The sequence below is a fragment of the Neofelis nebulosa genome, chromosome 15, assembly GCF_028018385.1.
Source record: "Neofelis nebulosa isolate mNeoNeb1 chromosome 15, mNeoNeb1.pri, whole genome shotgun sequence".
Taxonomy (NCBI): domain Eukaryota; kingdom Metazoa; phylum Chordata; class Mammalia; order Carnivora; family Felidae; genus Neofelis; species Neofelis nebulosa.
Window position 1 is genome coordinate 48,980,684 of NC_080796.1, and position 26,840 is coordinate 49,007,523.

The following is a 26,840-nucleotide window of genomic DNA, read 5'->3' on the forward strand; positions in this document are numbered from 1 at the left end:
TCGAGGGAGAGGTGATGCATGTGGAGGGTGGGCGTGCCAATGGGAACCTCACTCATCTTCAGCCCAGGGGGGAGAACTCTCCTTGCCCCATCCAGGAAAGTGCCTACAGAGAGGGGGCCATTTTCCATTTCCCCAAGTTGTCCCTTCGGCCTCTTCAGAAATGTCTCAGCCGCAAGGCCCCTATCATTATTGCTGTCCAGAATCCAGCTCTGCCCAGCTGAACTTCCAGACAGTGGAAACGTTCTGTATCCGTGCCGCCCAGTGCAGTGGCCACTAGCTACATGTGACCGTCCAGCACTTGAAATATAGCTAATGTGACGCTTAATTTTAACTTTAAATAGCTATATGTGGCGGTCATATTGGCCAGGCACAATGGGGAGGTGATGGGGAGGCATGCCTCTTTAAGGTCATGGATCCCCAGGATGTCCAGTTGGAAAGGGCACTGACTCCAACTCCGCCTTTTTGCAGTAAGGAAATAAAGCCAGGCAGGCAAGAGAATTCAGAGAATGGGGGTGGGGGGGTCCAAGCCTCAGATCCAGGATTCCGAACACAGGCTCACGCTCTTGGCTTTGCACAGGGACATTGCAGACAGCTCCTGCCTTTGGGAATCTGCCCTGGAGGGGCCCTAGGGTCCCACACAAGGTCAAGAGGTTGCAATTCTAGAGGTATGACATTTTCCGGGGCCTGGCTGGGCCATTCAGTGCTTCACTTTTTTTGGTCAAAAGAGGGGTGAACAGCTGCCATGAAGAGGGACAGCATCCATGGCCTCAGGTCGATGTTCTCATTCCCCAACCTGGTAGCCCAAGGAGCAAGGGTGGGAGAAGACTTCAGCCTGTTGAGTCCCATGTCTGTGAGAGGGGTGGACGGTGTGTGGGCTGTGTGCTTGTGCACGTGGCCCCTTGCCAGGGTGTCTCCCGCTTTGTACCTGTGGAAGTACACCTGCATGAGATAAGGTGGAAAGCCCCCAGAATCTGACTTATATGGGCTGGGTTCTAATCTTAACTTTTCACATTCCAACGAGCCATCTTGGACAAATGCCTTCCATTCTCTGAGCGTCAGGTTCCCCACATGTACAAAGGGAATATCGGGGTGCCTGGGTGGCTCAGTGGGTTAAGCGTTCCACTTTGCCTTGGTTCGTGATCTCATGGCTCACGGGTTCGAGTCCCACGTTGGGCTCTGTGCTGACTACTCAGAACCTGGAGCCTGCTTCGGATTCTGTGTCTCCCTCTCTCTCTCTGCCCCACCACCCCCATCAAATAAATAAAGCATTTAAAAAAATTTAAAAAGGGAATGTCAGATCTCTGGCGTTCTATAGTTCCAGGTGATGGTGTCTTAGCCTACATGTATAAACGGTGACATCGTCGGGGGTTAGGGGGTTTGCAGTGCATGAGAGGCTCGAGCCTGGCTTCTACCAGCTTGGAGCATCTTTCTGGCCCATAATCTACCAGCACGGCATTAGCCCTGGTCCTGCAGGGGTCGGAGGGAGCAAACGACTGTGTGCGAATAACTCCACCTGAGCGGGGATGAATGGCATCAGCCCTGCAGGAGCCTGTGCGTGCAGGTGAGTGCGTAGTCTGTCTTTTGGTGTCACATTCCTGTCTGCTCATGATACACGGCTGCGCCTCTCATTTCAGACCCCAGTGAATCCAGGTGCAACGAGGTTGTGAACATGAAGTCTTTATTCTTCTGTTTGTTCTCAAAGCAGGGAAGAGCTGATGCTGGAGGCAGGGTGAGCGTCTGGGAGGAGCTCTACACCCCACGCCCCTGCACGAGAGCACAGGCACAGGCACAGGCAGGGGAGTGTCCAAGAGAGTGCTCTGGCTCCAGGCTAGGGCTGAAGGCAGGGTCCAACCGGGGCAGCAGAGGGCCTCAGCGGGCCAAGGCAAAGCCAATGCGGTTGTTATGGCGATCAAACTCCGTGTAGAATTTGCGGATGAAGCTGGAGCCCAGGACCCAGACAGGCCCAGTGGGCGGTGGGACATCCAGACCATGGAGGGCCAGAGTGCACAGGCCATCATCACCGTAGGAATCCTGGCAGGAAGCAAGAGGGTTTTCCCTACTGCCTGGCACATTACCATTCCCCTCCCTTGGCCCTGCCTGACCCCGTTGGCCTTTCACCCCACCATACATCCTCCCGGATGCAGGTACTTAGCTAGACACCGGGCAAACCATACACTGTGAGACCTTCAAGAGCTTACAGCCCGGCAGAACTTCTGGTCCTAGGCAAGTTACTGTGTTTAATTGCCCTAAATCTGTTGAGTATAAGAAGGGCATAAGAGTATAGGAGCACAGCATTCCTGGGGGCATTTGCTGACAGGATGGAGACAAGGGGATGAGCACAGTGATTCCCAAACCTGGCTGCCTATTGGAATCACCGGGGAGTTTGGAAAACACGGACCCCAGGTGCCCCTAGGGGTTCTGATTTAATAGGTAGGGGATGTGGCTTGTTACTGGGATTTTTAAGGTTTCCAGCTGACTCAGTGGGTGGGGGGGGATGGGTTAAATGGGTGAGGGGCATTAAGGAGGCCGCTTTTCTGGATGAGCACTGGATGTCCTATGTAAGAGGTGAATCGCCCGACGCCAAGACTACACTGTATGTTAACTAACTTGAATTTAAATAAAAATAGTTAAAAAAAAAAAAAGCTTCCAGGTGACTCTAATATGTAGCTAAGCTTGAGAAGCACCGACTGAGCATGGGATCTATGCATAAAGACTTGTCCCTTTTAGAGGGCCCCTGCCCACCCGTCCTCCCTGTGGTCGAGGGGCCGCCTGGAGCCTCACCTTTAACACATAGTCCGCGCTGGTGAGCGTGTAGGCTCTGCCTCCAAGGTGGAAGGAGATGTCCGGGAGTGCAGGCACCTGCTTGCAGTTCACGACATACTGAGGGGAAGGTAAAGGGAGCCCTGCTGAGTGTGGGAAGCCCCCGGGGCAGACACAGCCCTGTGCCTGTGGCTGGGCTCCCCTGCTGGAGAGGGCTGGGCACGTGGCCCAGCCCTCTCCCTAGGGGACACCAAGTCACATATGGCGAGAGAGGAGAGGAGGGCAAGGCCCGAAGCGGCCCCCTTTGGGACCTGATGCTTCCTGCGGTAATTTGGGGTCTGATCAGGTGATGCTCCCGCAGCCTCCGGTGCCCCCGCTTCCCCCAGCTTCTTACTTCGTTTGGGCTCAGCTCCTTGGCCCCCAAGGTCTCCATGAGCAGCCTCAGGGAGCTGGTGGGACCCGAGATGTAGGATGCGCCAGTATCCACCACGACCATGCAGCCCTCCTCACAGACCAAGGTGGCCGACCTCACCGACACCCTGAGGGAGGCCAGAGAGTGAGACAGACGGAAGGCTGATGGGACACCACCAGGCCGCCAAGCTTCCCTGAGTGAGGCAGGTGACAGGAGGCCATGCTGGTGGTCCCCTCCCTCAGCACGTGGCCTGGTGACCACCGCCTCCTCTCCGTAGCCCCTCCCCCTCTGTTTTTCATATCTCCACGTTCCCCATCCCTGGACAGAGCACTCAGCAAACGTTGGCTGGGCCTTAAGAAGTGACTGCATTAGGAGAGAGGACAAGATGGAGACAGTACCCCATCCCACTCCCACCCTCCCCCGGCAGCAGCATTTTGGGAGAGCAGGGCGGGTTGAGGGTTCCTGACCCTTTCATTTTGATCTGCCAGGAGCCAGTCTTGCTGACGCTCACGTAGTGGAAGTTCCCTTGGTAATACTGGGGGTCACTGCCTCCCAACACAACCTCTCCTCCGAGCAAGTGGGAATTCCTAAAGGAAAGATCAGAGCTCTTGAAGATCCGTGACCTCTGAGCCCCAGCACCCCAGCAACAAGGGATGTTGGGCACGGATACGGGGGTGGGGGGCAGAGGAAGGTGGGAAGTATAGCAAGGCTGTGAAGCTGCAGAAACATGTCTCCACCGTTCTTGCCCCTCCCCAAGCCCAACCAGAGGTGGTTCCAGAATAGTCCAGCTGCATCCGATAAAACATCCCCAGCAAGGTCACAGCAAAGGAACGGGCGCAAGGACAGTGAGTCGAGAGCAAGATGAGAATCCCCACCCCCCCCACCCCCCACCCCCGCTCCCAACTTGGGTTTGAGTTGCTGCAGGTTGAACAGGTGCATGGGGGTGGGGGGGGGGTGGGCAAGGGGCAGGAGGCAAGCTGGAAGGAGGGGTGGAAAACTTAGGCATCTGGCAGAGCCTGGGCCTGCGGAGGTGAGTTTGGGCTGGTGGGTTGGTGGCGTATGTGAATCTGCACGGGGTGTTCAGGAGGGTCAGGGCCATGTGAGGCGAGGCGGAGTGGTGGGGTGGGTTTCATCTCCTTACTTGGAATTTCTGCAGAGAAAGAGAGAGCAGAAATGAGGTCTCTGTTGCAGGTGGGCCTCGCCAGCCTGTTGTTGGCCAGGGTGGGTGTTATGCCCTCTTTTTTACCCTTTAGGTGCTGGACTCACCAAGAGGTAAAGTCACTTGCCGGAAGTCCCCCGGGTGGTGTGTGGGGCGATTGGTGCCCAGTCCAAAGCGGACTCCCTTGCTTTCCTCTCCTCCCAGCGCACAACACCTCCCACCGCGCGGGGCCTCCCCTCGGGCTGGTTTCCAGGGTGCACACGTGGGCTGGGTTTCCCAGCATACGTGTGCAGGCGGTTTAGGTGTGCACACGTTATGCGGGCCGGTGCAATGCATTGCCCTCTTACACATTCAGTACGTATGCGCGTGTGCTATAGCACCTGCCCCCACTGCCCCTCTGCCAACATTTCAAGATCCCCCTGCCTGTTCCTTCCTTCTTGCCCCAGGGTCAAGGAAGAGGCAGGCCCTCTAAACAAGGCCCGCCTTCTTCCTGTTTGCTGGATTCTTCTCCCTCCTGTGGCTGCCAGGCTCCTGTGCCCTCAGTTAGCTCCTCCGTTTCCCAGTTTCAATCTCTCTCTCTCTTTCCATTGGCTTCCTCCTCCACCTGCAAGCATGCTCGTGCCTCCTCTAGCATTTTAAAACACCCACCCTTCTTGTCTCCGCTTCCCTCTGCATCTCAGCCTGCACCCCTCCTGACGCTCCCCTGTCTAATCTCTCAGGGCACTCTACACCTGCCCTTTGCTTCCTGACGCCCACAACTACCTCTCAACTGGTCGCCATCTGGCCGTGCTCCACCTCAACAACAGCTCTTCCCGAGGACGCTGCCCCAGAGCCAGCCGGTGGCCTCTGCTCAATGCCTCCCGTTTTCTTTTTCTTCCTTCCTTCTTCTCCATTTTACCTGTGCAATTTCTTCCGACCTTGACCCTCCCTCCACCCTCACCTCCCTCGCCTCCAGCTCTTCCGGTCTTCCCAAACCCACGGCTTGGAGCAGATCACAACCCTGCAGCGAGAGCTCACAATGGCTTCCCCCAGGCTGGCCCAACCACGCACAAGCTCAGCCTAGAGTTGAAAGGCACCTATGGGCTTCAAGCCCCAGGCCCCCAGTCCTGTTGCTTGTCACGTTGTAATGTTTCCCATCTTCCTTCCTGACTGTAGGCTCTGTGAGGGCAGGGACTCTTTTTGGACGCTATGTTCACGGCTGCACCCCAGAACCTCCCACAGTGCTTGGCACATAAGCACGCCATATTTGTTGAATCAATGAGTGAGCAAATAAATGAAGGGATTAATGAATAAAGCCAGCTTTCTGTGTGGTCCGTCACAGGGAGGGTCCCAGGTCCCAGTAATGCTTTATTTTCCATCACCCCCACCCTGCATTTTCCTCTTGTTCTAGAGAGTGCTGACAGGACTTGCTGCAATGATGGAAATGTTCTGTTATCTTCTATCCAATATGTAGCCATAGTCATTGTGGCTGCCGAGCACTGGACATGGGGCTAGTGTGACTGAAGACTTAAATTTTATTAAATTTTAATTAATTTCGATTTAAGTAGTGACTTCCATACTGGCTAGTGGAGCTCAACATACGGCTTGAATACCACCTAATCATGAACCCAGAAACATCCCGGTCCCAACTCCCCTCCTGCTCTGCCGGCTCTCCTGATACCCTCCGTCACCCCTGCCTCAGCCCCTGGCTCAGGGGCTCTCCCGGCTCTCCTGATACCCTCTGTCACCCCTGCCTCACCTGCTGTAGTAGACAGAGAAGACATCCTCCTTTAGCACCCCTTGGGAGAGGATGTGGTCAAAGACAGGGGTAACCCCGCCAACAGCCTGTGCAGGGAAGCCCATGCCCAGAATCCCATCAAACTTGGCCAGCATGAAGGGTATCAGGGGCAGCTCTGTGACCTCTCCAAACGTCTGTGTCACTGTGATTCCACCCACCTGTGGGAGAAAGGACCAGAGGAGACCAAGCCTACTGCCTCCCCGCCCCTGGCCAGGGGGGAGTCTAGGACCCACATCCCCTAGGGTAGAGAAACAGGGGATAAGACCGTTTTATCAACCCCCCACACATATCCTCTCTTCTAATACACAGGCAGGCTGTGGGGTTGCCCAGGACCTGGAAAGGGGTACTGACAATCAGTAACCACCAAGGTGCCAGGAGCTCTCACACCCTCTCCCCAGGGGCCCAGCTTCCACACTGGCAGGACTGGGTCTCAGTTCCTCACCCCCACTATGGGTAAGGATTTCTCCAGCCCAGCCAGACCTTCTCCCCCGGTTTCCCAGACAACGGGCCTCTCATGTTCCATGTGTACCCTTCCCATAGCTTAGAGCAGGGGCTGGAGTAACTCCCAGAATGGAAAGGGTCCGAGGCAAGCCAAATGGAAAAGACAACCAAGCCCTGACCTTAATCCTAAACTCTAACCTCAACTAGGATCTTAGAACCTCTGCCTGACCCCCAAACTAACTCTGGCCATAATGAAACCAGTACTGCTGACCCTGACACAGACTCTGATTTCAGTCTGGGATCTTGTGAAGGGCCCAGTCGGAGCTGGGTGACCTCAGACAGGTTAGCTGACAGGAGGCTGTGGGGCTCCGGCTAAGCTCTCACGTGAGTTACACGTAAAAGCTTCCATAAATCACCCAGTGTGGACCCAGGAGCTCAGGCTTGCTCTGTCCCAGGCCCTGCTTCTTTGCAGCAAGGCAGGGTGTTCCTCAATTGCCCAGGCTCTAAGGTGGACTGAACTGTACCCCCCGCCCCCCTCCAAGTATGGGCCCTCCAGTGGCGGGGGAGGTCTGGGACCAGAAGGGCAGAGGTCAGATGACCTGGGGCACTCCTACTTACAGTCACCTCGTCCTGGCTCAGGAAACCTTTGACCTTCCCAGATCCGTAGCGGATGGTGAATGCCGTCCCATTCTCCATGTAGCTGGAGGATTCCGAAGAGTCGTAGAGGCTGTGAATCTCTGGCAGAGGGATATAGGCTCAGGTCTGTTCAAGAGAGGCCCGGCAGGGGGGCTGGGAGGCAGGTGCCTGTGGGCGTGGCCCCCTGTGGTTGAGGACTTCTGTGAAGGGGCGGGGAGGCCCTGAGGTGGGAGGCTTGAAAACGTGTTTCATCAATCAAGGAGTGTGTTTCTTGGGCCCCTGTCACGTGCCCAGATCTCTGAGAATTCTGTCTCCGATCAAGCATTCCACAGTGATTCTGATGCTGGGATGAGGAGAAGATTCTGGTTCCAGTAAGCTCTTGAGAAGAGGCTGTTGACTAAGGAAGGGCGTGGAAGACCCTGAGAGCCTGGGGTGGGTCTGAGGATTTGGCCCCAATCTCAGGAAAGGGGAGAAGTGGACTTCTGGGTGAGCTGGGGACTTCTAATGCCGCCATTTTACCTTGGCGGCCGTATCGGGAAAATGGGGGACATTGTCATCTGTCCTCTCGGGGGCAACAGGAGCAGAAGCAGGGAGGAAATAGCTCAACTGGTAGCAGAGGGTGTGAGGCAGGCCCGGCCAAGTGTGGCCGGGGGCTCGGGGAGAGGTCCTGTAGGCGTGCGGAGAGGGGGGGTGCTCACCACATGCTGTGTAGAGAGGGCTGCACTTGGTGGAGGGCACCCAGAGGTTGGCTGAGCCTGTGTCGAAGATGACTTTGAAGGTCTGGGGTGGGGTGCCAATGCCGATCTCGCCATAGTACTGGGTCTGTGGGGGTGAAAGGAAAGAGGCAGCTGGAGGCGCGGGGAAGCCTGGGGCTTTGCCGGATACCCCCTTGGGCACCTGGGGTGAGATTAGGTAGATCAGACAACCGCCCCGGGGTTTCCATTTTCCAGCAGGGCCCGGGTGGGACCCTTAGCACTGTCTTAGGACTTCCCTGGAAGTGAGACAAGAGGGCCAAAGAAGAATACTGAAAATGAAGATGATGCCCCGCCCCTCGAAGGGCTGCTAACGCAATAAGCAGGCACGCCGTGCAGAGCCCAGTCACAGACACCCGCATCTGAGGTCACATACCCACCCTGCCCACCTTGAAACCCAGAGCCTGGATTCCTGAGTTCCAAACCTAACTCTGCCTCTGGGCTCCTTTCTGCCCTCTGTGCCTCAACCTTTCTAGCTCTGAAATGGGAGTTTTATAGGGCACTTTGTGCATCTCAGCAACTCAGTCATAGGCAGCATGGAAAGAGCAAAGAAAGCCTTGGGCCCCAGAAAGAGAAAGGAGACGGAAAAGCAGGGGCGCTCACATCCAGGTAGTTGGTGAGGACCACAGGGGACGTGCTGTTGCCAAAGGAGAATCTCTTGGTGAACTGGGTCCATTCAGCACCAAGCCTGGCTACGTCCACGCCTCGCTCCTTCAGGCTTTCCCGGATCGAAGGCATTTTCTTGAGGAAGATCCTGACCCGGGGTGAGGGAAGAAAAAAACAGAAGAGCTCTGTACTCCCTCATAACCGTGGTACACAGTCCTGAAGCTTCTGGTACAATTCTCCCTAATCTAGCCTAGACACCTGAGAATCCCTCTTGTGCCCTAAGGCCTCTCAAGGAGAATTCGCAAGCCTCATTGAGTCAGCTGCACTGGCATTAAATAATCCTTAACACGCTTCCTTCTGTTGTCTAGTTCTGATCCCTATCACTACGAGGCCATTCGTTCGTTCCTTCCTCCCTTTCATAATTACAGATCGAACGCCTACTCTGTGCCTGTACTCCAGTGGATACTAGAGATAGAAAGATAAAGATCATCAGTGGGGTGCCTGGGTGGCTCAGTTGGTTAAGCTTCTGACTCCTGATTTCAGCTCAGGTCACCAACCACGAGATAGAGCCCTGCATGGGCTCTTCATGGACAGCGTGGAGCCTGCTTGGGATTCTCTCCCTCCCTCTCTCTTTGCCCCTCCCCCCCCAAGTAAACAAACTTAAAAAAAAAAATCACTGCCTTCAAGGAGCTCCAGCAGGCAAGGAGACAGAGGAGGAAATGCAACAGCGACATCCCCTCTAAGATGAAGGCTGGGACGCTCCCCTCAAGGCTGGACAGGACCGGGCAGTGCCGTGTGAGGCCTGTAGGTGGCAGCAGGCGCCCACAGCTGCCTGCCGGGGCTCCAGGATGCCAGGCCAGGGTAGACACCCAGTCAGGGCTGTGGGCTGGAACCTAGGGACTGAATGGGTGGGGTGGGGAGAGCAAACGGCATGTCCAGAGTAACTGTGCCCCCCTGCCCGTGGAAAGATGTGACTTCTTGAGCCTGAGTCCCAGTCCTTCAGCTCCTTTCCCTGACACCCGCCTATCAGCTTTGGGAGGCAGAATTAAAGATCCTGGGGCTGGGTGGGGGCCGGTAAAACATATTGAGGGGCCACCTGGTCAGTTTCAAACACTATACACCCTCCATATAGCCCTCGACCGTAGGCCAGCCATCCTTATCCTCACGTAATGATGAGGAGGAAAGCAGACAGGGCACATTGGGTGGCTCAGTCGGTTAAAGTATCCGACTTCGGTTTAGGCCATGATCTCAGGGTTCACAAGTTCGAGCCCTGCGTCGGGCTCTGTGCCGACAGCCCAGAGCCTGGAGCCTGCTTTGGATTCTGTGTCTCCCTCTCTCTCTGCCCCTCCCCCCTCACGCTCTGTCTCTGTCTCTGAAAAATAAACATTTGAAAAAACTTCGATGAGGAAGCAGAGGCTCACAGGGTTGTGGATGGAGCAGGGACTCAAAGCGGCATCTCTGGACTTGTTTCCCAGAGAGTGTCCCCAGGGCTCCCATGGGAAGCCTCTTTGCAGAAGCTTGAGGGGAGATGTCCCTAGCTGTTGGCCAGGGGGTTCTGGGATTGCAGCCCAGTTTATGGAGAACCCGTCTTCTTTTCTAGCTGCTCGTCTCCCTGTACCGCCCTTCCCTCCTCGCACCCGGCACTCTCGGACCCCCTTATGCGAATGCAGCTTTCCTGCCAGCCAGCCTCACATCAACAGAAATGACTCGTCATCGTTGTGTCACAGTTTGCTGTTCACAAAGTCGTTTCACAATTATGATCTTATTCTCAGCCATCCCCTGGGGTGGGTGAGGTTATTATTCCCATGTTTACAGATGGGAAAATGGAAGGGCAGAGAAGGCTTGATCCCGAAGAGGGTGCACTTTCTACTATTTACTCTGAACAGCCTCTGCCCTGGACCCTAACATGTCCCATTCTCCTTTCAGAAGGTGCCTTCCTCGCCCCCAGCTCTCCATTCTTCTTCTTTTTTTTTTTTTTTTTCAACGTTTTTTATTTATTTTTGGGACAGAGAGAGAGACAGAGCATGAACGGGGGAGGGGCAGAGAGAGAGGGAGACACAGAATCGGAAACAGGCTCCAGGCTCCGAGCCATCAGCCCAGAGCCCGACGCGGGGCCCGAACCCACGGACCGCGAGATCGTGTCCTGGCTGAAGTCGGACGCTTAACCGACTGCGCCACCCAGGCGCCCCAGCTCTCCATTCTTCTAAGCCCAGCATGCATCCCACCTCCAGGAAGCTTGCCCCAGGAACTCCAGTTCACACTGGCCCCACCTCTGCTTGGGCTCTGGCTCCATTTTTCCTCGGGTGCTCGCAGCCTGCACTGCACAGCCTAATGCTCCTGGAGGTGGTGCCGTCTGGTGGTGAGGACACAGCAGTCGTGGGCACATGTTTAAACCCTTTCTTACTGTGTGATTCGGATCAACTTAACCCAACCTCTCCGGGCCTTTCGTGAGCCCCCATCAACTCCTTTGTAAAAATGGACTAAACAGTAGTACCTGCCTCAGAGAATCACTGCAGATTAAACAAGCTGCCCGCTGCTCAATAAATGTGAAGACTGTGCAGAAGGCAATGAAAGCACCTTGAGAATGGGGCCCTGTGTTCAGATCCCCCAAAGTGCCTTGCGTGACACTGTGCAAATAGCAGGTGGAAAAGTTTTGTGTTTCAAAAGCCTCTTTCTCCACTCCTGGCCCAATCCCGTTCTTCTTTTCTTTTTATTTATTTTATTTATTTTTTGAGTATGAGCATAAGCGGGGAGGGGCAGCGGGAGAGGGAGAATCCCCAGCAGGCTCCGCACTGTCCACACAGAGCCCAACATAGGCCTTGAACTCACTGACCATGAGACCATGAACTGAGCCGAAATCAAGAGTCAGACACTTAACTGACTGAGCCACCCAGGTGCCCCTCTTCCTGGCTTTTTAAAGAGAACAGGGAGAATGTTTTTACCTCAATTCCACATTTACTCTGGGGGTGGGGGCTGCCTGCAGGCACTCGGTCTCTCACCCCGCACCCCTACCCTAGCAGTTACTCTCTAGGAGCCTGGAAGCAGGTGAAAAGGCTTTGGAAACAAAAGGCCCAGTGTGTGTTGAGGCTCAGCCTCTTACACGTGACCTCCCTGAGCCTCTGTGTCCTCACCTGTAAAATGGGACTGCTGGGTTGTCAGGAGGAGAATTTGAGAGGAGATATGTGGAAAGATCCTGTGACATCCTCGACATTTTACAGGCTTAGCAACTAGGACTGTTAAAACCTGCTCTCTTAGGGGCACCCAGCTGCCTCCGTCGGTGGAGCGTGTGACTCTTGATCTTGGGGTTGTGAGTTCGACCCCCATGCTGGATGTAGAGATGACTTAAAAATAAAATCTTTAGGGGCGCAGTCGGTTAAGATTCAGCTCAGGTCATGATCTCGCGGTTCGTGAGTTCGAGCCTCGCGTCAGGCTCTGTGCTGACAGCTCAGAGCCTGGAGCCTGCTTCGGATTCTAGGTCTCTCTCAGAAATAAATAAACATTAAAAAAATTAAAATAAAGGAAGATTGGGGCACCTGGGTGGCGCAGTCGGCTGAGCGTCCGACTTCAGCCAGGTCACCATCTCGCAGTCTGTGAGTTCGAGCCCCGCGTCGGGCTCTGGGCTGATGGCTTGGAGCCTGCTTCCGATTCTGTGTCTCCCTCTCTCTCTGCCCCTCCCCCGTTCATGCTCTGTCTCTCTCTGTCCCAAAAATAAATAAAAAACGTTGAAAAAATAAATAAATAAAAATAAAAATAAAAAATAAAATAAAGGAAGATCTTTAAAAAGCAACAAAATCCTGCTCTTGCCTTGAGGTCTTCTGGTTCCACCACCTGCCCTCCCCACACTGAAACCCTTTCTCTTGGAGACCCTCCCTCCTGCCTCTCCCCTTCTTCAGCCTTTTTTTTTTAAGTGTATCTTTTTTTAACATTTATTCACTTTTTGAGAGACAGAGAGCGAGTGGGGAGGGGGCAGATAGAGAGGTAGGCACAGAATCCAAGGTGGGCTCCAGGCTCTGGACTGTCAGCACAGAGCCTGACGCGGGGCTCGAACTCACGAACCCGTGAGCTCTTGACCTGAGCTGAAGTTGGGCACTTAACCGACTGAGCCGGCCAGGGGCCAGGGCCCCCCTTCAGCCTTAGTGAACTCAGGGAACTTAATGAGCCCAGTTCCCACAGGGCCTGGCACCGGGTGTGGGCGTTACTAGGCCTCCCTCCTCCTGCCTTCAGGCCACGCCTTAAGCCTTTCTTTCAACGTTTGTTTGTAACAACCCACCCTGTGGGACTAGTAACAGCTGGGTTTTTACAGCCTTCGGGCATCAGGCTGAGGGCTTTCCATATCTCTCATTCAATCTTCAAAGCAGACCTGTGAAGCAGGTGCTGCTATTATCCCTGCTTTAAAAATGGTAAACTGAGACCTGGAGAGGTTAAGTAACTTGCCCATGCTTTCCCAGCTAGTTAGTTCCGCGAGTGGAGCAGGATTTAAGCCAAGACAATTCAACTCTAGAAGGCTTGTATTTAACCACTAAATTGTTCTTCCTTGGTAGGCTTAACCAATACCACCCCCTTCTTAACAATTAGACTGTGACCTCCTTGAGAACAAGGGGCAGGTCTGAATCATCTGAGTGCCTCGCCTGGCGATCTATGCAGGAAGCAAGGGCTCTGGGCAGGGATCAAATGACGTGGCTTTCGGGCCACTAGGGTAGTGTGCCACTATCGGCCCTGTGACATCGGCCGAGCCACCTCTCTCAATGGGCCCGCGCCTCCCTGGTCATGAGGACTGGATGACATCCCATATCAGAAAGCCAGGGGTGTTAGGAAGGTGGGAACCCCCACGCCCCCGCCCCCCAGCCTGAGTTACCGTCTGAAGGCGCCAGAGTCTGCGGGGAGACCGAAGGCGCAGGAGCCGCAGAGCACCAGCAGGAGGCCCCAGCGAGGCATTCTGCTCCCTTGGTCCATGCTTCCCCTGGGTGCTCGGCTCTCTTGGGAATCTGCAGAAGCCCTGTGGCTTCCCAGAGCCCTTCTCCTTTTATGCGCTCCACACTTGGGACGGTTGAGATTTAGCTCTGCCCTGATTTATTATCCGGGGGCACATGGAGGGCGGCCAGTAATAAATCCCCCCGATGGGACGGAGCTAGATGGGTGAAGGGTGACCAGGTTTCGACGCAGAGCCCAGGAGCCAGGGAAAAGGAGGGCTGTGGGAAAGCCATGCTGTGCCCAGTGACGCCAGCAGCCCCATCTCGGCCTGGCCCTGCGACCCCCGCCGGGGCAGAGGCTGATGGGAAACATCAGTGTTCCAGAACACAGGGCTGAGACCGGCACAGAACGTGGGTTTCCAACCTCCCCCGCCAGACTCCACCTTCCGTACCCTTCAAGTGCCATCCTCTGTGTTAACCTCGGCTGTGTTCCTGACCGGCTTCTCCCACTTTGTGTCTCAGTTCCCTTCTGGAACACGGGCGACTCCTCCTGGCTTGTTCGTGACAGAACCAGACCCAGAGGCCTCCGTGCCGCCTCCCTCCAAGCCTCTGTTAGCAGCAGCTGTGGAGGGGGAGGATCCCACGGCCCGGCAGGGGGAGAAGCACCTTGTATGGGTCTCTGGATGCAGGAATCTGGGGGAAGGGGTGTGTGTCTACCCTCAGCTCGCCTCGTGTGGGTGAGAGCCCTCAGGAGTAAGGGGGAGCTGGTCTTCCAACTCCTCCTTCCCTTCCCACGGGGCCCTGAGTCCCTTCTGGGCCCGTCTCTGCCACCTTCCCTTTTCCTTGTAGTTTACAGACAACCTGGGGCAGCTCTCCATACACACACCTGACTCCTAAGTCCCAGGAGGGGTGCTATTTATTCAGGCGAGGATGCCCTCTCCTGGCTTTTCCTTGCTCATGCCTCCGGGCCCCATCTCAAATATCACCACCTGCTCCACGAAGCGGGTCCTGATTCAGCCCGGAACTGCCTGCCTTCTGCTGTGGGCTCCCAAGGCGCCACACGAGCCCTTCCAGGACAGCGCGGACCTCAGCTGTCCCGTATCAGAGTGACCTCGCAGACCTGCCTCTGCCTCTTGCCCAAAGTGGTGCTTCGCACTTATCAGCTGAAGGAACTAGGGAACTAGCTGGGGGCTAGTTGTCTGGGACCCCTGGGTTACGGTCTTGATTCAACCACGAACTTGCTAAGTGACGTTGGACCCCTCCACCTCTCTGGGGCTCAGTCTCTAAATCTGAAGCATGAAACAGATATTGGGTGGGCCCTAGGGTGCCAGACGTGCTAATGTTCTGTCCTTTGACTTCAGGGTGCTGTCCTCTGCAACCAGCTGCGAGTAGCAAGGACTTAGAGAAGCTAAAGTCTCTTGCTAACGTGTTGCCTAATGAGTATGCTTGGACCTCTGGGATTATAACACCCTTACCACACGACAGGAGGATTTGGCATTTCCTGGTGTAAACTCTTATTGCAGAATTTTTCAGGCACCGTGGTTGGCAGTGAACAAAGTATCTGAGGGCAAGGGGAACACTTAAAAAAAATTTCTTTCATGTTTATTTTTGAGAGACAGAGGGCGAGTGGGGGAGGGGCAGAGAGAGAGAGAGGAGACAAGAATCTGAAGCAGCTCCGAGCTGTCAGCACAGAGCCCGACACAGGGCTTGAACTCATGAACCGTGAGATAATGACCTGAGCTGAAGTCAGATGCTTAACCACCCAGGTGCCCCCGGGGAAAAACTTTTTAGAACCCCTCAGAGTGGGGGGGGGGGTCTGTCTTGGCAAATTGGAGGAGGATTTATGAAGCATTCCAATAGACCTTGGTTCTCTTCATTCATTAGACAGTATTCATCGAGCATTTATTAGTTGCCAGACATTTTTCTAGATGCCGAGATTAACAAAGGTGACAAAAAATAAATACCATTTCTGCTCCTGTGGATCCTACAGTCTGTAGGAGAAATAGGTTATCATCACAACATAGATGTGAAATAACAATGATGACCAGCATAGTCAGGGAACTCCAGGAAGGCATCGCCAAAGAAATGACACTTGAGTTGTGATCTGAAGGCAACATGGGCAGGCAATGAATAGCTGAAGAGGGAAAGAAATAGAGTCCCGATGGGAGCAGCATGTGCAAAGGCCCTGTGGAGAGAGGAAGCATGATGAGAACAAGGGCCAAAAGAAGCCAGTGTGGCTAGACAGAGACCAGAGGAAGTGGGGTGAGAGAGGAGATTGGGAAGCGGAGATAATAAGAGCTAATGCCAAGTGTCACTCTAGGTGCTTAATGCATGTGACCCTCAAAACAACTGCATGGAGTGGTACTATTGTTATTCCACTTTACAGATGAGGAAGCTGAGATATGGGAGGATTCAGAAAGCAGCGTGCCTAGGATCACACCCACAGTAACGGGTGGAGTCAGCCTATAAGCTAAGGCAGTATGTCCCAGAACTCTACGTGACTTGAGCGTCCAACCTTGAAAGTTCTTGAACGCCACACTGTGTTTACCTTAAGAGCACAACGGGTAAACAGGTTAAGACGCGAATGATGACGTAATTAAATGCGTTTTGTGAAGACATTGCGGCTACGGTGTGGCTCAGCAAGGACTTCGGAATGGTCCGGAATCATGTGGCACGTGCCAGTTAGGAAGCCAGAGCGCCGGAACCAGCTTGGACTAGGGGAGGTGGGCGTGGTGGAAACAGAAAAGATTGGATGGAACTGAGAAAAACTTAGGAAATAAAATTAGGTCATGGGTGAGATACGGGGAGTGAAGGAGAGGGAGGTTTCTGGATGCCTGGTGATACCAAGCGGAAGAGAATCAGGATTCCAGAGGGGAAAGAGGTCTGGGGAGACCATGAGTTTGAGGACCTGCTGAGTGTGGGGTTCCTTTGTGGAGACAGGGGCAGGGAATAAAAAAAAGAAAGAAAGAAATATCCCAGGTGTGACATTAAGTGGCAGGTGCACATGTGGACCTGGGTGAAAGATTTATGTGTTATTTGCCATTGGTCATGAATGTCACAGATATGAATACAATTAGCTGAGGTGGGGGGGCGGGAAGAGCAAGGAAGCCCTGGACTCCAGCTTCCGTGGCCCAGCGGTGGAGAAACGGCCTGTATAACAGACCACAAAGAAGAACCACAAAGAGAGGAAGGGGGAAACCGTCAGGTGTCCCTGAAGCCCAAGGAGAAGGGAGGTTACGCAGCGAGAGTGAGCAGTGGGAGGGGCTGCTTGGAGGTCAGGCAAGACGTGGGTTACAAGGCAGACATGTGGCCATCGGTGCTGTTAGTGGGAGCTGTTTGGGTGATGCGGACGGACGGGAATCCAGACAGGGAATGTGGAAGAATGAAAGGAAGAAGGGAGATGAAGGGGGTGTAGCCCAGACAGCCTTTCTGAGAAGCCAGGGATAATGGAGGAGGAGGTGATGGCTGGAGGCGAGTGAGGACAAAGTGAAGGGTTTTCCCTCTCCTCTCCCTGCCTGCCCCTCTCCCTCCTTCCTCTAATGGTGGGAGGGAAGGGAATATATTTAAAGGCCTGGAAAGGACTCGGGGGAGAGGAGGGATAATCATGGCAGTAAGATCCCGAGCAGGTGGGAGTCAGGAAGGCAGGGCCCCCGCACGACCACCAGGTGCTGGCGGCCGAGGGCCTTTCTGTCCGGTGACTGTCCTCTTCTCAGACAAGTGGGGAGCAGAGACCACTGCTGAGAGCTGGGGATGGGGGCGGGGTTCGGAGGCATGCAGAGAAATAGAGAAGGTGTGCAATGGTTATGGAAAGATGGAAGAAGCTGGCCAGGGAAACTCAGGGGTTTTCTGGGAGGAATTAAACATTTAATGGCTGGAGATCACACCATCGTTGTCGAAAGCCAGTCTGCCCTGTTCTCTGCCTTCCTGCCACCATCACAGTGCTTGGCTGCTTGGGTGGGGACAGCAAGGCAGTGTGTGGCTGGCTTCATCCAGGGCTGGGGTGGTGGACATGTGGTGATCGAAGAGGAGAGCCGAAGAGATTTAGGGGCCCAGCAAAGATGTTATTGAATGATAGACTGTGGCCTAGAAGGTGGATGTGGGAAAGAAGTCAGGACAGGACAGGGCGGACGAACAGGAAGGAACCGGAGGACCGTGGGCCCAGAAAGGGCTGTGGGGGCGAGGCCACTGCATGGAGGGCGCTCGAGGAGCGGAGAGGCCAGGGTGCTGGCCGGGTCACCGTCTGCGTGGATGGTGATGTCATCCAGAAAGACTGCAGAGCGCATGGGGTGGGGGAAGGCTGTAAGCCAGGAGCCAAAGTCTTTGATAAACGAGGAGGCGGGACCTGCACGTCCAGTGGTGACAAGGGTTGAGTGAGTGGGACGGGAGGGTCCCAGGCCGAAGTCAGGCGCCTGGAGGGAGAAGCGTCTTCTCCCAATGTCCACGGCAGCCCTGGGAAGCGAGTGGACCAGTGTCCCTCGAACACAGGAGGAAACCAAGACCTGGGAGGGTACACAACGGGTCCTAATTCATAGCTGGGGTGAGGCAGAGTGGGGCCCTGTGTCTCCCCTGCACCATATCCTGTGATACACGGGGGTCCGCCCAGCCACCAAGGGGTGGGGTGTGCTGTCCCAGAATCTCACTTCTCCCTGCCTCTCCCCTGCCCGAGACCCTGACAAGCTTGTGACCTGTCCTGGCCATTGCAGGTGACTGACCACCACCTCCCTCCCCACTCTCCAAACCCCAGAGCAGGAGCAAGGGAGAAAGCAAGTGGGGAGATGGGGTCAGCCTTGCGGCGGCCTCTGAACGCGGGGAACAGCAGCACCCTTTACTGAGCACCTACCCTGCGCCCTGAAGGACTATATTCTCTCGCAGCCTCGGGAAGTGCGTGCCCTTGCACCCACTGTTCAGATGAGGAAGCGGGGGGCTTCAGGGAGCTTGGGGAAGGATGAGCTGAGAACCGAGTGCTCTGCCTGTGACTCCCGGCCCCTCTGTGTGGCCGTGGGTGTCAGACGTGACCGGCAGAGCCATGGGATTCAAAAGAGGGGGTGCTGAGCTATGGCTGCGCGGTCAGGAGCACGGCCACCCCACAGCGCTTTCTGTAGGGGAGGGAGCTCTTTGAAGCCCAGCACCCGGCTGCAGCTTAGACCCCCTGCACGGAGCACCCGGGGCCTCAAGTATACTCTAGGTTGACCAGAATCTTCTGTGGCAAAGGCAGGGGCAGGGGCAGGGCTTCCAGCCCACAGGTCTGGGTGCCCTGTGGCCCTGGGCACTTTCCAACCCAGTACCTGTCTCCTGCCTGCCACAGCACTTCCCGTGGCCCCAGACAGTGGGGCACAGGGGCGAATACTGAGTGTGAATAACCTCAGCAGGAGAGAGACTCCTGAGGGCATGAGGCCCCCGTGGTGAAATTGTGGTCCAGGAGGCCCAGGAGAGGCGAGGGTGATGGAGCCCAGAAATAGTAGCCTCCCTGGTTTCTCCTGGTTACTGCAGCTCAAAGGCTGGGAGAGGGGTGGCTGTCCCTTGCCCTTTTCGCGGCTCCCCTCAGTCCCCCCTTCTTAACTCCTAGGCCCAAGAGCCTGAGACCAGAGACCAGGCAGGACGGTTGATGGTCTGGAGTCGGAATGAGCAAAGATCCTGAAAGCAAGACTTGAAGGTTCCTGGAGGGCTCTCTGCACGCAGAGGCTGAGCCAGGAGAGAAGCCCCAGGAGGCCACGAGGCCCTTGAAGGATTTTCTGAGGGAAGCAGAGCCAGACCTGACTGTGCGGCCCCACAGTGCAGAACCGAGGCCCTGGGGGTGAGAGGCAGGGAGAAAGAATCGGGCTCAGTTCCGTTCCAAGGAAGAAAGTTCTAGCAGTTGGCGTTGCCCAAGAGTGAGCGCCCTGCTGGGAGGTATGCGTCACCCCTGGGACGGTCAGCACTGGTTTTCTAGGATTCCATGTGTCCCCACTCCCTGCCAGGTGGCCCGACCTGTTACTGGACCACATCCACTGTTGTGGGGAAAATGCAGACGGAGGCGGAATCACCACGAGGGTCTCTCCTCTCTGACCTGGGGCTGTGTGCAGGGCCCGGGGCTGTGGGATGGAAAGGAGAGTGGGTAGGACTCTTACCGGCCTATCTCCCAAGCCCCCGTCAGCCCAGGGTCCACTGTTTCTCACAGAGGCTCCCCAGGATCCTACGTCTAGGGCCCAGGCTGCGTCACCTGGAGGTCAAGGGTCATGGAGCTGGCAGAGGCCCAGGGGAAGGGTCGTGTCGCACTTGCCCTTTCCCAGTGGGTCAGACCCCGGACGTGAGAACCAGTCAGGGGAAGCATAAATCCAGCCGGAGCCTGGCCCTCTGGTCAGATCCCACGGCCGAGTGTGTGCCGTGGGGTCGGGTCTTCCGGAGGCCAGTATCTCTCAGGAGACAAAGGGTGCCCAGGGTTTCTCTAAAAATGGTCTCAAATCCCACTTTGCTCCATGACGGTGATCCCAAGGAGATTCGGGTGGTGTGACCAAGGCTGGGAGTGCCCAGTGGAGGTGGAGGATGAAGACAGACAAGGCTGGTGGTTCGGAGAGCCTGGTTTATGCTGCTTTGAGCCAAGCACGGATTTATTCCCGGCCATGGTTAGTTTAGTGAGAAACTCTTGCCACGCCCACTGGTATGGAGGGAGAAACTGACCTTGTTGAGCCTTCGAGTTGGGTAGATTGGCATCGGGCTGGTCCTGCTTCTGTCCGTAAAGAGCAAACACTGAAGCAGGAGAAAAGATTAAAAAAAAAAATGGACATTGTCTTTCTTCCATCTGACCTCCTGCCCACATCATGCTGAACTCCTCAATCCCGGAGGGCCCCAGCTGGTTCCTCGGAGGAATTTTTCAATCAGATGGAGGCCCTGAGCCCAGCAGTGAGGAGCAGCTGGGGCCTTGAGAGGGAAAGAAAGACCCAGAATGGAGTTTAATAACCAGCCTGGGCTGCCATGTGTGGGTGGGTCGTCCAGGAGCAATTAGTTGGAGAGCTCTGGGGGAGGCACCAGGGCTGGGACCAGAACCTTGGAGCTGCGGGGCTGGGGTGGAGAGAGCCAAGTGCCCTAACCTGTTTGTTCTGGGACCTTGGAGGAACAGGAATTCAGCCACAGGGTTGGGGTGATCCCACCCTGAGGCCTGCTCAAGAGATGACCCAGGAAAATGGAAGGCAGATCACACAGGTCTTGGGAGCTACCGGGGTCTGAGGGGGAAGCGAGGATTGGCGGGCGCAGGGGCTCGCGGGAGACCCCGGTCAGAGGGGGTGTTCCTGAGATGAGATGCACCCAGCGTAGCGGGACCAGACACCAAACGCTGAGGCACGAAAGCTAGAAACATAATCAACTGTTTTCCCCCAAACGGCACTGGAGGGTCTGTTTTATTATCCGAAAAACCTTAAACTAGAAGATCCCTTTGCCGGAGGAGGGTATGATGGTGAAGCAGCTCAGTGGAGTGTTCGTGGCGAGGGTGGTGGTGATGCAGGGGGTGGTTCTGACCGACAGGGAGGTATCCCAGCAGGGGTAGAGCTGGGGTGGGGCAGGGCTCTTAGAGCAAGTGTATCCCAAGAACACATTTCCTAGAAAATGGACCTCTTCCTTTCTTCCTCTTTCCCTCCGTCCCTCCCTCCCTCTTGTTTTTCCTTCCTGCCTTCCTCCCATCTGGTATTTTTTTTTAAGTAGGCTCTATGCCCAACGTGGGGCTTGAATTCACAACCCGGAGATCAAGAATCACATGCTCTCCGGACTGAGCCAGCCATCTAGTATTTTTTATCAGAAAAATAAACACTCTAGTTAAAAAAAAAAAAAACAACAACAATAGGACTAAGAGGCTGGTAATGAAACGTAGCAGTCTCCAGTCCTGCCCTGAGCCCCCAGCCCCCAGTCCCCCCACCCCCTATCCTGCGGCACAGAGGCAACGCCTTTGACTTCCGGTCGTTTAGACTCTTCTCGAGGTTATGCTTATCTTTCCATTTCTTAATTTTCAATTTCATACATTATGTATTGATCTTCTCTCGTGGCAGATGAAGATTTCTCCGTCTTATACTCCAACCCTCCGATTTTGGCAAAATCAAAAGTCAGTGTTTACATGATTATAATTAAAGTATGGTTCACAGTGTATAATGCTTACAATTCCGTGATTTTTTTTTTTTTTTTTTTTTTTTGCTTTTCATTAAGTTCATCACTGCCCACCCCTTCACCTTTTCCCCACTCCTTGTTTTCCTAGGAATTCTGCCCCGATCCCCCAAACCCCCATCTCCACCTGGTGCCATGTTCAGGTACGGTTCAGTGGGATTTTCTCCCGGGAGCTCCGTGCTCCTAGGCTGGCCACATGCTGTTGGCTGAGGACCTCCTTGCTGCTCCCGGCTGTGGCGTTCTGTGTCCAGGCTCCAGGGGGTGCCTCTGTTCTCACTCTGTACTTTTGTTGAAGCAGAGCATGTGCTCCCAGAGTTTGCTGAGAAAGGGTGCTTGACAAGCAAACCCTTCCAGTCCTGGCATGGCTACAAATGTTTCCATTCCACTCTTACTCTTTATAGTTTGGGTGTGAATAGAATTCTAGGCTGAAATTCTAGGCTGAAATTTATTTTCCTTCTGAAGTTGGAAGTTGTTTTTCTGATTTTAACAAGTCTGGTGCCACCGAGTCGGGACTCTCCTGTGGATTTCTCTCTGCGGGCTTTTGCCACCTTTTCCTTTGTCCCTGGCCTGGGTCTCTTCCGTTCATGTACTGAACACTCACTCAGAGGATGCCCTCGATCTGGAAAATTCGTGTCCTTCCATTCTGGAAAATTGTCCACCATTGATTCCTTTGTCATTTCTTCCCTCCTATGTTCTCTTCTCTCTTCTGGATCTCCTACTAATAGCATATTGCAACTTCTGTTTGTTTTCTAAATATTGTATACATTTTTTTTTAATTAACAAGCACCCAACTATTAACTTCTTTTTTTTAAATTTTTTAATGTTTTTTATTTATTTTTGAGAGAGAGAGAGAGAAAGAGAGAGCACAAGCAGGGGAGGGGCAGAGAGAGAGGGAGACACAGAATCCAAAGACCGGCTCCACGCTCTGAGCTGTCAGCACAGAGCCCGACATGGGGCTCAAACTCACGAACCGTGAGATCATGACTTGAACCGAAGTCAGACGCTTAACTGACTGAGCCACCCAGGTGCCCCATAAGTGTTGTAAACTTTTAAGTAATCTCTATACCCAGCATGGGCTCAAACTCACAACCCCAAGATCAAGAGTCACATGTTTTACCGACAGAGCCAGCCAGGAGCCCTTCTCCTGAGTTCTTTTTCTTCTACCTTCTAGGAGATGTCCTTAACTCTAGGTTCCAACTCTTCAATTTCTCTACAATTTTTTTCTCCTGTATATATATTTTTTACTTCCGAGAGCCTTTTCGGATTCTTTGATTATTATTCCTTTGTTTAATGCATCCACTACTTGCTTTATGGATGCGGAATTTTCTCTTATGCCCCCGAGGGTATTAATTACAGACCAGGTTTTTAAAAAAATTATGTCTGTTTTCTTTGTGCTTGTTTGGTTTGGTCTGCATCCAGACTGGAGGTTTTCTTCAAAACCCCTAGAACGCCTTGGCTCTTGGTTCATGGTTGAGGGAGAGAGACAGGTGGAGTGGCCTAGAGATTCAGTGTGCATAGCAGGGCTCGTGCTGGCCCACCCTCTCTAGATGGAAGTTCTGAGCTGGCTTCTCCCTGGGGCACTCCTGTAGACCGAATGCTTGTGTCCTTTCAAAACCATATGTTGAAATCCTAACCCCCAAAGTGATGGTGTTTGGAGGTGGGGCCTTTGGGAGGTGATTAGGAGATGTGGGTAGAGTCCTCATGAGTGGAATTAGTCCCCCAAGGAAAGAGACTGGGGGGAGGGGAGAGGCCCCTCCTCCTTCCCATCATGTGTGGATACAGCGAAAAGATAGCCTTCAGGAACCCGGAAGTGGGCCCTCACCAAGCAGGGAATCTGGGGCCCTTTGATCTTGGACCTTCAGCCTCTAGCACTGTGAAGGACAAGTTTCTGTTGTTTATAAGCCACCAGCCTGTGGTATTTTGTCATAGCAACCTGGATGGACTAAGGCACCTCCGATGTCAGTATCTGAGGTCCTTTTTTTTTTTTTAAGTTTATTTATTTATTTTGAGAGAGAAAGGTGGGGGTGGGGGGGGGGGTCAGGGCAGAGAGAAAGGGAGAGAGAGAATCCTAAGCAGGCTCCGTAATCACAGTGAAGCTTGACTCAGGGCTTGAGCTCACGGGGCTCCAACTCACAAACTGTGAGATCCTGACCTGAGCCGAAATCAGGAGTCAGAGGCTTACCCAGCTGAGCCACCCAGGCGCCCCTCTGAGGTCTTTCTCTGGGACCTTCTCTCTTGGACCTTGCCTGGCTGTGTTGCCTGGGGAGACGGGATGCAAAAAGTTTTTTTCCACGTACAGATTTCCAGCCAGTCCCCGCTGTTTGCAGTCCAGGATTCACCCCAGCGACCTCCCGGTCCTGAGACTGGGTCCTGGGGTGCATCAGCAAACCCCTTGGCTGGCTTTGAGGTTGTATCTTCCCTCATTCTGCCAACCCCTCTAATTTCCATCTTCAAAATCTGGTTGTCATTTCTCATCTGCTGTCCCTTCTCTTTGTCCTTGAGAATTCACGCTCCTCTGTTCCTTTGGTGTCTTTTAAGGGGCTTCGGAAGTGAGCAGACATCAATGTGTCAAAAGTGGTACTTTTTTTTAGCATTTTGTGATGGTAATACATCGAAGGGACAGTTGTTAAGACTCTATTGGACAACTTTAGAGGAAACAAACAAAATGTGAGAAGGGGATGAAGGTGTGGCTATGTGTCCTGTCCCCCTTCCCCCTCCCTGGGCTCCCAACTCTGAGCCAAGCGTGGAAACGTGCTGGGATCTGATGTCTTTAAAATGGAAGACGGCACTGAAGGTAAGGAAAGGCGTTTTGCTGGCTCTCCCTGGACTTGACCCCCTTCACTCCCGGTGACTCCCAGTGAGTCTGAACTGGGGAGGCTGCTTCCCGAGAGAAGGATAACGACAGGGGAAAAATTCAGATGCCTGGCCCTTGACAGGAAGTTGGAGGGGAGGAGGCCTGCTCTGGGCCTTGGTGATTTCACCTGTGTTGTTATGAAAGCAGTCTGGAGAGGAATTGGGATAGAGTTACACCGGCTGCCGGCTGCCAGACCAACTTCCCAGGACAAATCTTTCAGGAAAAGGGTTGGCCTGACACACAGCGGGGGGCCAGAGAGAAAGGAAAGCCTGTGGTGTCTGCAGTTAGCAGGTGGGGGTCTGCCTCTTGGCTCTGTAAGTTTCCTGCTGTGTGACCTTGGGCACACCACTTCCCCTCTCCCAGCCTCAGCTTTCTCTTTTGTACCATGGGGATAATATTGCCCACCTCCTGCAGGTGTTGTGAGGACGAAATGGGGCAGCTTAGCTCACCGCAGGTACTCAAACATTTCTTGTTAGTGTATTAAGTGTAATACCAGAGGCAGAAATGTCCCTGCCCTCCTATTCCTTTCCACAGCAGGTGTGAGACCAGCTTCCGGCTATGCTAACAGACTTCCCAAAGGAGCTGGGACTTGGGAAGAGACCCTCCCCCTTTCCCTTCCTCCAGTGAGGGATGCCCAGGCCTTCCTGGTTATTCAGATCCCAGGGAGGAATGGATTTGAGTGTGCCGCGTCTTTGGGGCCTGGTGCCCTAGCTATCACCCAGAAAGTCTAGAGAGGCAGATGGGAGCCCGTGGGGCCAGGAATGTTTATAGCCCCTCACAGCCTCCAACCTGCCCTGAACCCTCCCTCCAATCTGGGGAGCGGGTTCAGAGTCAGTCTGGGAGCCTCACGAAACCAAAGAGATCCCTTTGTCCCAAGACCCGGGGCCAAGAACTGTAAATCCCAAAGTCTTTCAGGCAGAAGCATGGGACCCAGCTCCCCTCCTGCTGCCTGCTGAAGGAGGGCCTCTAGATCACCCAGGACAGACATCCTCAAGGACACGTGGGTACGAGTGGGGGCTGAGAAAGCCTGCAATCTAGTTAGAGGGGCCCACACTACACACAGGGTCACACAGACACATGTGTATGAACATGCACACAGTTGTTCACATTTAGTCCTCTTACACGACACCCTCTCCCACACAGGCCTGCTTCTTATGAGAACCGTGCCCCTGAAGCAGTGCACGTGCACACACACAATGCGTGTGCTCCTAGCTCCTCTCTGCCTAATCTTAAGGCTTAAGGAAGGGTTTGGGGGCAGCGCAGGGAATTTTGTAAAAACTGGGCTGCCTAAGAGCACATTTCAGAGGCCCTTTACACTCTTCCCACCCACGGTCTTCATCAGAGAAAGGAACGGCCCAGAGAGTAGGAAAACTCACTTAGCAGATAGGTGTTGAGTTTATGACTCCTTTCCCAGAGGTACAGAGACGCAGCCTAGGCTGTTTGGGGGAGAAGTCCCTTCCAAATATCAACAGCATCCCCCTGTCATGCCGTGCTATGACATGAGCTCACAGCAGTAGCGATAATTTGAAAGATCCTGGAAGATGGTTTCAGGGTAGAGATGGGGGTGGGGCAGGTTGTCGTGTTCCCTTGGCAGCCTGTCTCATTGCCATGGCAACACGTTCGCCCTCCATTCAGTGGAGTCCTCGTTTCTGTAATGGGTGGAACACTGTGGCGCTTCTCAGGATGGTGGTGGCCCCATAGTCCTTCTAGGAAAGAGCATTTCCATCCTAGACCAGGCAGGGTAGGAGCCTACAGAGGCTGTCAGAAAGGGCTGGCTTTTCTTGTGGGCAGAAGGGTGTGGATTTCCTGTCAGTTTCCCTACTGACAAGCCTCCACTTCTTACTACAGAAACCAACTCCCCAGCTGTTGGGGGGCCTCCAAGAATGTCCCCATAGGGCAGACTGACCTTTCTCGATGTCCACCAGGGCTGACTCAGATGGAAACCCTTCCCGGCATGAAGTGGGGGCCAGGTGCTGTCTGGAGACTGATTAGGCTCACCATTCATTGGCTGCAGGCCTTCAGTGAGTTATGTATCTTTCTGAACCTCAGGGTTCTCACCTGAAAGTGGGGATACTGCATGCCCAGTGCCCTCGGTGATTACAAGGATGCAGAAAAGTGATACAGGTAGAGAACTGGCGCATCCAGGGCTTTCCCTGGGGGAGGGGGATGGGTGGCCCAGGCCACTCTTGCATGCAGACTTCAGTGCCTTGAGGCTGAGCGCCCCAGCAGAGGTCTGGGGTGGGGGTGGGGTTGCTGGAGTGATCTTTAAGCTTCAGTGGAAAGGGTAGTGGTTGGCATCATTTTCCAGATCAAGCTGTCCAACTGGCTGTAAACTTCCCTGGGAAAGGAGGAGGTACTTAAGCCGTCTTCCCCTGGCCTAGATCAGTGCTACTCAAAGTGTGGGCC

At 54.2% G+C, this 26,840-nt stretch overlaps 1 protein-coding gene across 3 annotated transcripts; it reads right to left on the reverse strand.

The window, feature by feature from the left end:
• Positions 1-1,661: 1,661 nt before the first annotated feature.
• REN (renin) lies at positions 1,662-25,989 on the reverse strand. Of its 3 annotated transcripts, XM_058700938.1 has the most exons (12): positions 25,811-25,989; positions 23,763-23,839; positions 20,111-20,179; positions 19,421-19,524; positions 8,541-8,691; positions 7,884-8,007; positions 7,168-7,286; positions 6,070-6,266; positions 3,640-3,759; positions 3,155-3,299; positions 2,782-2,880; positions 1,662-2,031 (listed from the first exon to the last, which is right to left on the reverse strand). In XM_058700938.1, the coding sequence occupies exons 3-12, from the start codon at positions 20,141-20,143 to the stop codon at positions 1,870-1,872; spliced, it is 1,254 nt and encodes a 417-aa protein (XP_058556921.1). In that variant the 5' UTR covers positions 20,144-20,179; positions 23,763-23,839; positions 25,811-25,989; the 3' UTR covers positions 1,662-1,869. The 3 variants fall into 3 exon arrangements, with proteins under 3 accessions (XP_058556921.1, XP_058556920.1, XP_058556922.1); XM_058700937.1 differs by lacking the exon at positions 23,763-23,839; XM_058700939.1 differs by lacking the exons at positions 19,421-19,524; positions 20,111-20,179; positions 23,763-23,839; positions 25,811-25,989 and adding an exon at positions 13,399-13,877.
• Positions 25,990-26,840: the final 851 nt, after the last annotated feature.

Coding starts and splice junctions, on each gene's coding strand:
- REN (XM_058700937.1), bottom strand. CDS start 20,143: ATGCCAATCTACCCAACTCGAAGGCTCAACAAG. Junction 3,760..6,069: donor TTCTCTGTCTACTACAGCAG/GTGAGGCAGGGG, acceptor TCTTTCCTTTAG/GAATTCCCACTTGCTCGGAG. Junction 2,881..3,154: donor AGGAGCTGAGCCCAAACGAA/GTAAGAAGCTGG, acceptor CCTTCCCCTCAG/TATGTCGTGAACTGCAAGCA.